This window comes from Hylobates moloch, unplaced genomic scaffold (assembly GCF_009828535.3).
Source record: "Hylobates moloch isolate HMO894 unplaced genomic scaffold, HMol_V3 SCAFFOLD_3, whole genome shotgun sequence".
Classification (NCBI taxonomy): Eukaryota; Metazoa; Chordata; class Mammalia; order Primates; family Hylobatidae; genus Hylobates; species Hylobates moloch.
In genome coordinates this window covers 55,934,128-55,948,870 of record NW_026652278.1, presented here as the reverse complement: position 1 = coordinate 55,948,870, position 14,743 = coordinate 55,934,128, and the positions used below count along the sequence as shown (strand labels likewise).

The window sequence follows — 14,743 nt, the reverse complement described above, 5'->3', positions numbered from 1 at the left end:
CTCATGTGAATTAAATGTGAATATTATTTTAAAAATCATATAGTGTCTGTTACTCTGTGAATGTTAGGTGAAATGTTTGTTATTATCATCACCACCTTTATTTATTTAAGTTAATGGTTATAGAAGTAACTTGTCTTCCCTTCTATGGACATAAATCAAAACAGGTACTGAAGTTTAAAAAGAAACTAAGGTATTTTAGGGAAAGAATTCTCACTTAACTCAGAAAAGACAACAGACTTACAGTCTTATAAAAATCTAACTTGATTAAATTCTGAGAAATCTCAGCCTTTAATATTGAATAATCAAGCATTAAAGATAATATCTCTCAAACAATGATATTCATAGCATATTTTGAAAGTTAAGTAATTCATTTATTTTTAGCTTTTCTAGGAAAGCTATTTTTTGTCCCTGAGTGGGTTAGTTGGCTTTCATTTTCCTAATAAAGATTAAAAGCTTTAAAAATATTTCATTTTACCAACTCTGAAGATTCTTTTGATTCATATAGAGAATGATGGATACTAACTATGATCTAGTTCTAACTTTAAAACACGATTATTTTTCAGTTGTTTGCACCTAACTTGAGTGCTAGGAGGTCTATTAATAAAATATGTTGTAATTGTCCCGCAATGATAGCATGGTATTGTTAAAGGAAAATTACTGGCTAACCCCCTGCTGAATTAAAATGAATTTGAAATCTGAGTGGAACATTAACAGTCTGATGCATCTGGATTCTCCTTTCATTCACACTCATTTCCTAGAATGACCTTTGTACTTCCTCTTTGTAGAGTTTCTTTGTTGGAAAAGGTCAGGAGGACAACGTTATTAAAATTCTTTAGGTTTTTCTAACTTCACTCCCATTATCTATTGCTTTTTCTGGGGTTATTTTTTTTCCTCTGAGTTTCGGTATAAAGGCATTTTACTCTAAAAGCTCTATTTCTCAGATACTTGTTTTTTTGTGTAATTGCACTAAACTTTGTTCAGAATTTAGGCATATGTTGATTGCTGCTATTTATGCAAGCTAAATATTCAATCTGGATTGATTAAAATGTATTATAGGTCTGTTGTTTATTTCAGCTGGTATTAAATTGAGATAGTCTAAAAAGAGAAATAAAACTGATATTGATGTGAAAAGATTAAAAACACTGTACTTGACATTACCTACAATAGTGACTTTAAAACATCTTGGAGGCTTAACAGCCTATGTTTGATTTTGATACCACGTCTGTATTATTAAGCTTATGCTTATCTGGCAATGTAGAATTAACGTCTGTAGAGGCAATAAGATATAAGAGGCAAAATATAAGGGCTGAGAGCATAGCCTCCCCATGTGATGTGGGCTTCTCACAATGTGGCAGCTGTCTGCAAAAGCAATGGCCTAACAGCAAGTATTCCAAGCAACCCAAATGGAAGTTGCAGGGCTTCTTATGACCTGGCCCAAGAAGTCACATAGTATCAGTTCCACCACATCCTATCAGATCAAAAGCCAGTGTTAAGGTCAGCCCCAATTCAAGGAGACGGGTCTGCACAAGGGCGTGAATACCTGGAGGTGTTCATTGGAACACTGTCTTTGAAGACTAGCTACTACAAATATGGAACTACTCATCACTAAATTCAAAACAGTGGTTACCTTTGGGGAGGGCAGGGACAAGTGCACAGAGGGTGAAATACAATTGAGGTAACATTGTATTTCTTATATATTTTATACTAGGTGGTAGATACATAGCTGTTGGTTCTATTATGCTTTTTGGTATTTTAAAAATACTTCATAATAAAAACGTATACTTTTTATTTCTTTTTAGATTCTGTAGCATCATTGTTTTAAAGAAGAGCTTATATCCAGGAAATATTTATCAAAATAAATTTGGTGTTTGAAGATAGAAACCGAATGCTGTGGTTGACTGTTTATTGTGGACAATTTAAAACATACAAAATCAGGCAGAGTAGTAGAATGAACTCCCATCTACCTGTCACCAACCGTAACAATTATAGACACATGACTAGTCTGGTTTCAGTTATACCTTACTTTCCTCTCTCCTGTATTATTTTGAAGCAAATGAAAGACTTCCTAACGTTTCAGCCCCACATATTTCACTTATATCTCTGAGAGATAAAAATTTAAAAAACCCCAAAAACCTAACCTTACAATACCTAAATCTTCAATCATACCTAAACTTTCAATAATAATTTCTTCAATATTTTTCTGATCCACTTGGAAATTATCAAATATCCACTAAATTCAAGTTTCCAATTGTCTTATAAATATCATAATATTTTTTAATTGTTTGAATTAGGATCCTAAGAAGGTCCATACGTTTTGATTAATTGATATATCTCCTGAGTCTTCTTTAATCTGTGGGTTTCTGCTTTTTCTGGATTTTATATTTTGGGCAATTTATTTGTCAATGAAACTAAGTCCTTTGTTGATTGCATCCCTGTGGTATCATTGAATATGTTCTTTTATTCCCTGCGTTTCCTGTAAACTGGTAGCTGGATTTAGAAGCTCTATCAGATTCAAGCTTGGATACATTTTGTAAGACTTCTTTTTAGATTGTGGTATATTCTTCCATGTGAAGGCAAAATAATGACTTGCCTGGTTGTCTCTTTTTGTGGTCTTAGCCACTGTTGAAAAATTCACAGATCCACAAAAGTTTTGGAACTACCAAATGATGATATTCTGATTATAGAATTCATTCTTCTTTTCTAAACCCATAGTTCATTTTCTTTATTAGCTGAAATGCTTCTATAAGAGAAGATCTCTTATATCCACTATTTGCTTATCTTTTGGTACAGTTCATATAGAAAGTTTTCAAAATAATGAGTTAAATCACTAGTCTCCCATCTTACATCTGTATTTTTTTTACACACCAATAATCACATTTCTCAAGGACCCAAAGAATGATAACACCAGAATATCAAATAATTACTCATTGGATTTATCCCACAGTATATACCCAACAGTCTCAAAATAACAAAACCAGCACTACCACCAGCAATATGATTACTGTACAATGTTTTGTATCCAGTTCTTTTTGCTTTTGCATATATCTCACTTAGGATATAGTGTACAAATTATTTGTTTTAAAGTCATTTAGCATAGTTCCTCTCTGTATGGCTAGGCCTCCAATTGGCCACTTTTTTTTTTTTTTTTTTGAGACAGAGTCTTGTCCTATTTCCCAGGCTGGAGTGCAGTGGCGAAATCACAGCTCATTGCAGCCTCACCCTCCCGGGCTCAAGTGATTCTCCTACCTCAGTCTTCCAAGTAGCTGAGACTACAGATGTGTGCCACCCCACCTGACTAACTTCTTTATTTACTTTTTTTTGTAGAGATAGGGACTCACTATGTTGGCCAGGCTGGCATTGAACTCCTGGCCTCAAGCAGTCCTCCCGCCTCAGACTCCCAAAGTGCTGGGATTATAGGCATGAGCCACTGCACCCAGCCTAACTTTTGTTTTTAGGAATTTCTGCTGTAAAGTTTTATTTATAATTATGTAAATTGTATCTCTTCCTTCTATTTCCTTCCCCTTTAATTAGCCATTTTTAGAGCTTATGATTTAATTTTTTCATAGTTTTGAACGTAATAGGCTACTTTTGATACACATTTATATATATACTTGCATCCCCTTTTTTATTTTTTATTTTTTTGTAGGTAAAGGAAGGCAGATTAGAGAAAGTACAAAGATATGTTGGAAGGGTGCAATGGGCAGCACAGCAGAGAAGGGGCTGTCTGCCACATTCTCCTTTGTTTAGATAAATGTAGCGTACTATACATACTTATCCCATCTTGCTGTTTTTACTTAAGATAGCCTGGAGATTAAGTCATAGCAGCAATAAATGCTATTGTGTTGAATGTACCCTAATTTTATTTAGCTTGTCATTTCTTCTGAGTATTTCGATTATTCCCAGTTTTGTGCTATTATAAATAGTCCTGCCATGAATTGCCTCATCTTTTCATTTTTCTTCTTTTTTCCCCAGTGTGTATCTTTTCATGTTTTTTTTTTTCTAGTGTATCTGTGAGATCAATGTCTAAAACAAGATCGTTGAGCCAAAGGGCAAATGAGTATTTCAATTCTTCAAATATTGCCAAATTCCCTTTCATTGAGACTGTACTGTTTTACATTCTCAACCACATATGAAAATGTTTTTTTTTTTTCTCACAGGTTTCCCAGAATATGTCATCAGACATCATTTTTACCAATTTAATGAATAAAATAATCATATATTGGAAGTTTTCCTTTTCATTTCTCTTATGAGAAATGTTAAACCTTTTTTCATATAAGTAAGCAATTTTTTTCAGTCAACTGTTTCTCTAGACCATTTAAAAAAATATCTTTTTTCTCTATTGTTCTAGAAATTGTTTATGTATAACAAATAATCCCTTCATTTGTGATGTAAATCATATTTTTACCAGCTTGTCATTTATTTTACTTTGCTTATTATTCTGCTTGCCATATAAATTTTTATTTTTACTATTAAAATTTATCTCTTTATCTTATTGTTTTTAGGTTCTGGATCTTAATTAGAAAAGTTTTCTCCATTCCTTGATTATAGAAGAACTCACTCAGGTTATCTTCTAGTGTTTAGATGGCTTCCATATTTACATTTAAATATCTGATTCATTTTGAATTTATCTTAGTGTATGATATGAAGAATGGGTCTAATTTATATTCTTTCTATTCAATTGCTAAAATGTTACCTCCCTGAAGTGAAAGCCTATCTTTATCAAATATTAAATTTGCATTTGTAATTAGAAGTAATTCTGGATTTTGTATTTTGCTTGCTTGGTCTGCCTATTATTGTTTGAATACCAGACTGTTTTAATATTAGAGACTTGATAATATGTTTTAGTATCTTGTACAGCTGGCCACCTCTGCCCCATCTTCTTTTGCAGGGTTTCCCTGGCTTATTATATGCTTATTTTTCCAAATCGGCTGCAGAATTGAAGTCTAATTCCAGGGGGGAGAAATGATATTTTTACAGGGGTTGCTACAAATTAAAAACTTTAAAAAATTTCCAGTTTGTATACTTTCCTGTCCTTGAAGTGTGTTTTATATTACTTTCTTATTTAAGATTTAGGCATTTTAAATTATGTGAACATTTTAATTCTTAAGACATCCATCAAACTTACTGTATTAAGAGGAAAATTGAGAATTATTGCTTTATAAGTTGTATTTATCTGAGCTGGAATTATTTAGGTCATTGATATCTAATTTATCTTTTGTAGTTTATTTCAACTTATTTTTAATGCATGTATCTTTAGGAAGCAAAAGGCTCTCTACCCTAGCCCACTAAAAGCAAAACCAAAAACAATCAAAAAGTCCCCAAAGACTGACTGGGAGAGGAGTGAGTATGGGAAAGAGAGATAATGGTATAGAAATGTATGCTGGAGGTGTCTACAGTTAATAACAACATTTATATGAGCTTCTAAGCCAGTGGGATCTTCACATCCCCTAAAAGAATTTTGAAAAACTATTTGCCTCTTTGTACATTTTGTAGTTGACATCTAACATTTGTAGCATGAATTTAAACAGTTGTAAATGATGTGATTTCCTGTTTATGTTAAATATGTTATTTTAAAATGATACCATTACATCATTATTTAAAATTTATCCAATGAAATTAAAATAACATAACAATTTAAGACCTCTAGTCATCATTAAACAATATATGAATTAAGATCTTTGAGAGCCAACTTTTACATTTTCTTCTCTCCTTAAATGTGTATTTCCTACCTCTTCCTGTATGGAATTACATTTTAATTAAATATGTTTTTATACTTAATTTTAAAAAATTGATCATTATATTATACTTCTTGGTAATAAACATGTATATTAATTTAAAAGAATTGTTTAAAAATTTTCTATGACCATAGGCTTTAAGTGCTAAGAATTTTTTTATTGGTTTCAAGTTTCTATTATAATTAACAGCATAAATTCTATATAAGTAGCACAATTGTATTAAAAGATTTGATCATTATTGTATGTTTTTAAAAAGTAAAATCTTATTGGAAATGCATTTCTTAAAGAGATGGGTGAGACTTTTTACATGTCTTCTTTGAATATTGGTTATTAGTTGAATAAAACAGGGTTCAGCAGTTCTTTTCCTGTTTGTTTTTATTACTATAATCTTAAGAAGCCCACATGACATGCTAATAAGTGGTAATAAAATAATTTTTTGTGTGTGTCACTCAATTCTTTGACCTGCTTCCATATCATATGACAAAAACAATCTGTTATCAAAAATCACTTTCAACCGTCAGCTAACACCTGAATTTTGCTCTCCTTCTGCTTTGTTCAAAGCAAAGAATTGGAAATACCTGACTTGCAAAAGGATTGGCTAATCAGATGTTAGAGTCTGATTTCTTTCTGATTTTACCTTATTAAGTTGACTGCAGTAAAATTTGAATTGTCCCTTTATTTGGAGTCCCAGTGGTTGTTATACCCTGAGGCCATGCACCCTAGAAAAATTCAGAGTAGAAAAGAGGTTTGCGCTTTTGTTGGTAAATTGGGCAGACAGGAATTATGAGAAGAGGAGAAGAATGTGTGACACTTCCATACATTCTTAATAGATCAGTTTTAGGAAAAACTAGAAATGGAAATTGAGAACCTAGAAATAGATATACAGAAATATCTATGCTCAGATTTGTCATCCTGAACCTTGTAGGTTACACCTAATAGCCCCAGTTTGAAGACCCTCATTTGAGGTAGCCCATGACAGAAAGGCCAATACCTTGGGCTACATTGGTCTTGTCTAACAACAAGATGTACAGCAGCTGGGGGTCAGCAAAGGCAGAGCTCCTGTGCTGTGTAAAAAGTATGCCAGTATTGCTTATGTAGGAACACTGCCCAGTGATTTGATATTGTCTTCACAAGAATGTTTTATGCAAGATGATACATGGTTGGTCACTCAAACAACAAAATCCCTTAACACACATTAGGTTTTAATTCTGTCCCATAACACCTATTTGGATCTTAAATAATGCGGTTCAGATAGCTTTGGTCAGTCTACTTGATGATGGCTTGAATTTAGCTAGTGATGAGGAATAGAGGGCTACTTGGCATATTCCTTACCAGCTAAGGCTATCTATTCTTGATAACCCCTCCTACTGGGTTTAAGAGATAGGAATGAACTCTTTTCCCAAATGAGTTTGTGGTGCAGATACATGTGTATATGCATGCATGTGCTTCAGCAGAAAACATTTCAGAACCACAGCCTTAAATTATTCATTCTTAAAAATTTAAAAAACCTCAGCTCAGCTCTTGAGGGAAAGAGGAGAGCAGATGAAGGCCCAGGGTTAGGAATTAAAATGTGGATACTGTATTTGGTATTGCTCTATTAGAAAAGTAATCTGTTAGTCATGCAAGAGGTGTAATTGACCTTTTATAATAAAAGGTCAAGGATCCAGACATATATTTTGGCTGGGAAAAAGGCCATCTCACCTTACCTTTTGTGAGCAGCAGGGGCTCCCCTCTGTAGGGCAAAATTGTCCTTTAAGAAATTACCTTTGACATGCCATTATTTTAAGTAAGTGAAAAGTGGCAAACATTTAATGGATCTTCTCTGTGTGCCTGGTACGATTCTAAATGCTTTACATTGGTTCTTTAATTTAATCCTCATAGTAACCCTCATGAATGAGTTTCAGAGATATTGATCCTCTCATTCTCAGAGTTGGCAATTTGCCTACAGTACTGAGCAGCCTTTTCTACTCACCCAGAGTGCAATTTCAAGTAGTATTTTCTTTTTTTTTTTTTTTTCAAATTTCATTTAGACTCGGGGGTACATGTTTGTTACCTGGATACATTGCGTGATGCTGGGGTTTGGCGTATGAATGATCCTGTCACCCAACTGCTAAGCACAGTACCCAGTATTTTCTCTGTGTGTCAAGAAATGTAAAAGATGGGGAGACTTGCCATGGAGTGTAGGAGAGCTGACTTTGACCTAACAGATCTGTGGGTAGATGCCATAAATTGACTCTATAGCACTAAAAAGAAATAAACACACACACACAATTGACCTGTTCAGTGAAGTTATTAATAGAGTTCTTCATGGTGAGGAAAATCTGTATAGGTTTAATTCAGGATTAAAAAATAGTGGTCTATGGGCAGATTTAACCTACAGGTTGTGTGATAGCCCAGTATGATATTTAAATAAAATTAGAATTTGCAGTGCCTTTTCATGGGGGCAGAAACACTCAATAACAGCTCCTACTGATGCTATAGCCCCAAAGCTTCACACATTTACATTTTCGTGCCTGGATTCTGAAGACTTCTGAGTGTGTAGCTCTTGGTTAAATCACTCAAAGGAGGTGGTAGGTCATACATGGTTGGTAGGCTGTATTAACTATTTTTTGGTTATTTTTACCAGAGATTCGGGAGATGATGGTGGTGGCAGCAGCCCTGGATTTGTCCAGTAGGCATATTTTAAAAATGCTTAAGCACCAGCTAGTTAGAAGCACACAAAACATTTGTTTCATAAAAGTATTAAAGTATTAAGTTTTCTAAAACTTAGGGGAAAAAAAATTGCCTGTCATAAAAAATTCAATAAATTATACTATTTTCTGTGATAGTAAAAGTAAGAACTACTTTGGATTTCCTTACGCCGTTTGCTAAGACCATTGGAAAAGCACGCAGTATTAGGACGGGAGTGTCCCGATTTTCCAGGAACTGTCTGTCATGGCCTCCCTTGGCTACGAAAGGGAAATCCCCTGACCCCTTGTGCTTCCTGGGTGAGGCGATGCCCCGCCTGGCTTCAGCTCGCCCTCCTTGGGCTGCACCCACTGTCCAACCAGTCCCAATGAGATGAACCAGGTACCTCAGTTGGAAATGCAGAAATCACCCGTTTTCTGCATTGATCTTGCTGGGAGCTGTAGACCGGAGCTGTTCCTATTCGGCCATCTTGGAACGATCCTCAGATATTTCTTAAGAAATAAATTATTTAAATACTATTTATCCTAGTTTGTAATACTTTATAATCTGATTTCTTTCTCATTACATGCCCAGGATACTACCTTAAAGTTGAAATTTGCTATTCTCAAGCATGTTTGTATACTACAATGGCATGTTTGCATCCATAAAGGATGTGGAGTATTGTTTTGTATTTAATATGTTTCAAACATCATATAACTGTGTTTATACTGTACATACAATTTTGTACCCTTTTTTCCCTCAACATAATTTTGAGGTTTATCTATATAAATCTAAAATCCATACAAATATAAATTACAAAATGAATGGCTCTAGTTCATTCTTTTTTTTTTTTTTTTTGAGATGGAGTCTTGCTCCATCACCCAGGCTTGAGTGCAATGATGGCATGATCTTGGCTCACTGCAACTTTCACCTTCTGGGTTCAAGCGATTCTCCTGCCTCAGCCTCCCGAATAGCTGGGATTACAGGCACCCGACACCACGCCCAGCTAATTTTTGTATTTTTAGTAGAGTCGGGGTTTTGCCATGTTAGCCAGGCTGCTCTCCAACTCCTGAGCTCAAGTGATCCGCCCGCCTCAGACTCCCAAAGTTCTGATACTACAGACCTGAGCCACCGCACCCAGCCAGTTCATTCATTTTTAACTGCTGTAAGTGATTTCATTTGATAAATACACCTTTATTTATTTATTTATTTATTTATTTATTTATTTATTTATTTATTTATTTATTTTTGAGACAGGGTCCCACTCTGTTGCTCAGGCTGCACTGCAGTGGCATGGCCAAAGCTCACTGCAGCCTCGATCTTCCAGGCTCAAGTGATCCTCCTACGTCAACCTCCCAAGTAGCTGGGACAACAGGCACGTGGCACCACATCTGGCTAATTTTTTATTTTTTGTAGAGTTACAGTCTCACTATGTTTCCAGGGCTGTTCTCAAACTCCTGGGCTCAAGCACTCCTCCTGCCTTGGCCTCCCAAAGTGCTAAGATTATAGGTGTGACCCACTGTTCCTAGCCAAATATACCTCTATGTAGACATCCATTCTCTGTTGACAAACATTTTATTTGTTTCTATCCCATTACATTAGAAACAAAGTCAGCATTACATAGTGGCTAAAACAGGGATACTGAAAGTATTTTCTAGGTTCAAATACTGATTTTATCTTTTTTTTTTTTTTCTTTTTTTTGAAATGGAGTCTCGCTCTGTCGCCTAGGCTGGAGTGCAGTGGCACGATCTCGGCTCACTGCAACCTCTGCCTCCTGGGTTCAAGTGATTCTCCTGCCTCAGCTTCCTGAGTAGCTGGGACTACAGGTGCGTGCCACCACGTCCAGCTGATTTTTTGTATTTTTACTAGAGACAGGGTTTCACCATGTTAGCCAGGATGGTCTCGATTTCCTGACCTCGTGATCCGCCCACCTTGGCCTCCTAAAGCGCTGGGATTACAGGCATGAGCCACCGCGCCCGGCCTGATTTTATATCTTTTTTTTTTTTTTTGAGACAGAGTCTCGCTCTGTCGCCCAGGCTGGAGTGCAGTGGTGCAGTCTCGGCTCACTGCAAGCTCCGCCTCCCGGGTTCACGCCATTCTCCTGCCTCAGCCTCTCTGAGTAGCTGGGACTACAGGCGCCCGCCACCATGCCCGGTTAATTTTTTGTATTTTTAGTAGAGACGGGGTTTCACCGTGGTATCTCTCTATCTCCTGACCTCGTGATCCGCCCGCCTCGGCCTCCCAAAGTGCTGGGATTACAAGCGTGAGCCACCGTGCCCGGCCCTGATTTTATATCTTAATAGCTTCCTTGCCTTGGGCAAGTGACTTAATCCCTCTTGCTTTACTTTCCTCATTTATATTATGGTATATTCACAAAACGGAATATATAGCAGCTGACAGAAATAAAATCTAGCTATATCAATTTTAAAACTTTTTCTTGTGGTAAGAACACTTAGCATGATATCTATCCTCAACAATTTTTTAGATGTACAATAGAGTAGTGATTGTAAGTACAATGTATGGCAGATCTAACTTATTCATTTTACGTAACTGAAATTTTATGCTAATTAAATAGTAATTCTGGGTCAGGCATGATGGCTTATGCCTGTAATCCCAGCACTTTGGGAGGCTGAGGCGGGTGGATCACTTGAGGCCAGGAGTTCAAGTTCATCCTTGTGCAAACATTATAGAGTGAATTTATACAAACCTAGATGATATAGTCAACTACACACCCAGGCTGTAGCCTATATATATCTCCTAGGCTATAAGCTGTACAGCATGTTACTGTACTGAATGCTATAGGCAAATATAACACAATGGATGTAGTTGTGTATCTAAACATAGAAATGATACAGTAAAAATAGCATATTTATAATCTTGTGGGACCATGATCATATTTGTGGTCAATCATTCACTGAAACATTGTTACACCTAACACTATTTTGCAGGGTGCATGATTGTATATGGGTAGATGTAGGTTATTGTGAAGATCCTAGCATTCCTATTGAATGCTAAGGTGCTTGTTACATCTGTAACATAATTAACAGAGTAATAAGTTCACGTGGTTCAAAAATGGACCTATGAAGAGACTGTGTCATGAAAAAAGGATAATGATTAGTTTAATATTGTGTACATGAGGTCTAAGATTACACCAAACTCAAAAGTAAAAAGATAATAATACCTACAGTTGTTAGGAGGATTAAATGAGTTAATATTTATAAAAAACTTTTAATAGTGCCTGGCACATAGAAAGTACTATACAAGTATTTGTTAAATAAAATATATGTACATCATTAACTATACAAGATATTGCCAGATTGTTCTGCAAAATATTAGTACTAATGAATTTTATAGCTTCATCCCACTCCAAATGCCACGAGCATGGGTAACAGATGACATTTCTTCATATTCTTTTACCACTTGAAATAATGAGGTTTCTAAATTTTTGTCAATTTTTGGTTGTGAAATGAATCTCACTGTGGCTTTAATTTGCTACATTTTCCTAACTTAAAATGAAATTGAACAACTTTTAATATATTTAATGTTATTTCGATTTCTTCTTTTATTAAATGCCTAATTATATTCCTCACTCATTTTCTTTCCTGTAGGGCTCTTTGCATTTTACCTACTGTCTTAAATACTAAGGTTTGTAAACACTCTTGATGTCTAAAAGTGCACCTCCATACACACTTATTTAAAATTATCTTAGCTATTCTTGTTCTTCTAAAAAAATTGATATCAGTTTGTCAATTTGCATAAAAATTCAATTTTGATTTTAATTGGAATTGAGTTTATAGATCAATTTTGGAGAGAACTGATCCGTGAGAAAAGTTTTACTAAGAACAGTTTTTCTATTTATAGCTAGGGTTGCTCTATTATTTTGTTCTGTATTTTTTGTTATTCTATTTATATGTTTATATATTACTTCCCATTCTTTTGTGTTTGGAGCAGATGCACTTAATTGGTGAGTTTGACATCTTCATTAAAAGTCCTCTGTTCTTACATTTTCTTCTTTGCAGATCTGGCTAGCATTCACAGTTCCAACTATCATCTTATGGAAATGAATCCTCAGTCTCTTTCATAGCTCGTCTAGTCCTGCTCTTAATTCCCAAGGTCTTCATTCTAGGTCCTTGTTTTCCATTCCCATTTTCAATTACAAATATTATCCATTCTTAAGTGTATTGCCAATGTTTTTTAGATTAGCTGAAGATTTGCCAGCCTTCTCTTCATGAGCGTGGGTTGTTTCTATATAATAAACATGTAAATCTTCAGCAAAGGCTAATAATTTGACTGTGCTTTAAGGTTTTGTAGACTAATGTTGGTACAGTTACAAGCTCTTTCTTTTATCAAGGGAAATAAAATCATTTGGACATCAAATATTGTTGGCCATTTTGTCTTTTACATGGGTTTTTGAAAGGGTGTTTGGCCATTATGCATTATGAACAGATTAGATGTTCTGCCTGAAAAGCACTCTTCTTGAATTTCTGCATTAAGGAAAAATATAAACAATGTATTTAAGACTGTGGTTTGCATGACCATTCCTCAAGATGCTAGAACTTTCTCTGAGTTCTTTTGAAGGCAGCTGGGGCCTAAGTGGATGGAGCAGCTGCATTTCTCCATTAGGGCTTTGAACAGTCTTGCCAAGGAAAATCTAAATGATTTAAAACACACTCTTAGTGTATATTTCAGAGGTTTGTTTGCTGCTTTGCTTGCTTTTAATGCCAGAAGAGGAAAGAAAGGGCAGTAGCTTTTCTGATAGAATTTTCCGAGTTTATATTTTAGAAACACGTTTGCTATTTAATATATTAATAAAATTTCCATTGTCAACTAGGCCCTGCAAAAATAAACATACAGGAAGCTATTGTAAAAAAAATAAATAAATAAAAATAAAAATAAATAAATAAATAAATAAAACACACTCTTAGTCCAGAACTTTAATGAGCATTTTCTAATAACTGAGGGAGGGGCATTAAGAACCATGTCCACATTTTTTTTTTTTTTTCACTCTTTAGAGTTTTATTTCACTAACTTCAGGTCAAATTTCTACAACTGTGTTCTGGTCAATTTACTATCCTTGCTTGGCTTCGCCAAATGGTAGTACCAAAAGATTTGTGGGATAGGGAGAAGATACCACTTTAAGAATCACGCATTTACTCATCCTCCACAAATCAACAGAGTTGGGCATCTGATTGTTGAACAAAACAAAGCTTTAATAGCATCCAGGAGGGCAGACAGGCAAACCAGGCTGTAGACACTTTTCCATTTGTCAAAATCAGACCAGAGAAAACCTCCTCCACACAGATATAATAGGTATTGATATTCATCTTTTCTTTAATGATCATGTCATGTAGTTTCTCAAGTCCTTCCTTTAGGCCATCTCCTATGATTGCACAGGTAAGCTGCAAATGCCAAGGAGTTGATGAGCTCAGTTCACCCATTGCTAATAATTTCTCAATTTCTGAAAGAGATAATGAGTTCCCCAAGTCTTGTTTATTAGCAACTATAAGTACAGGGACTCCTTGATTTTCTGATAATCTAGTTATTTTGTGAAGTTCAGTTTTGGCTTCTTCCATCCTTTCGATATCAACAGAGTCCACAAGAAATAAAATGCCATCTGTGCATCTGGTATATGACTTCCACAGTGGCATTAATTTCTCCTGACCACCTACATCCCAGAAGTGAAAAGTGACTGTTTTAGAATTTCTCAGGTTTACCTTAATTTTCTCAGTGTTAAATGCTTTGGTAGGTACGGTATTTACAAATTCATTGAACTGCAGCCTGTATAAGACAGTTGTCTTTCCAGCACAGTACAAACCCAGCATAACAATGTGGAAGGACTGAAATGAAGGCAGGCTGGACAGGATAGAAGTCTGGTCTGATAATCCATTCCCCATTTCCAGCTGCAAATAAATGTCCCAATTTGAAACGCTTTCTACTTCTTGCTTTAGAACTTCTCTTCGTACGTGATCCAACTATAAGACTGACTAACCATCCTTCCCTCCCCTTCACTCAGCATCTCTCTCAGCTGCTGGGGAGGTGTGCTGATACCTGTTCGCTGGCACCAGGGAGGCATGGGCAGTGGCAGAGGCCTGAGCGCCAGGTGGGCGCGACGCGCCAGACTGTCCTAAGGGTGGTTGTCCGGCAGCTCCACGTGACAGACCCCACCCCCTGCCTGCACGCCCCTAATCACTAATAAGGGTTATGATAGATGTCAAACTGCTTCCCCCTCCCTTCCAAGAGAATTATTATTCATGTTTTCTTTATTTAATGTTAATACTTTTCTTCCTTCATCCATGATTGCCCACCTATTTTGACCCCGTGTAATCATTTGATATATAATT

At 35.7% G+C, this 14,743-nt stretch overlaps 1 protein-coding gene across 1 annotated transcript; it reads right to left on the bottom strand.

Moving 5' to 3' along the window:
• Positions 1 to 10,400: 10,400 nt before the first annotated feature.
• On the bottom strand, positions 10,401 to 14,296 carry LOC116480684 (ADP-ribosylation factor-like protein 4A; the record flags this gene model as incomplete). Its single annotated transcript, XM_032172923.2, has 2 exons — positions 13,726 to 14,296; positions 10,401 to 10,423 (listed from the first exon to the last, which is right to left on the bottom strand). Coding segments are annotated over exons 1-2 (594 nt in total), but the record flags the coding sequence as incomplete, so codon positions are not given.
• Positions 14,297 to 14,743: the final 447 nt, after the last annotated feature.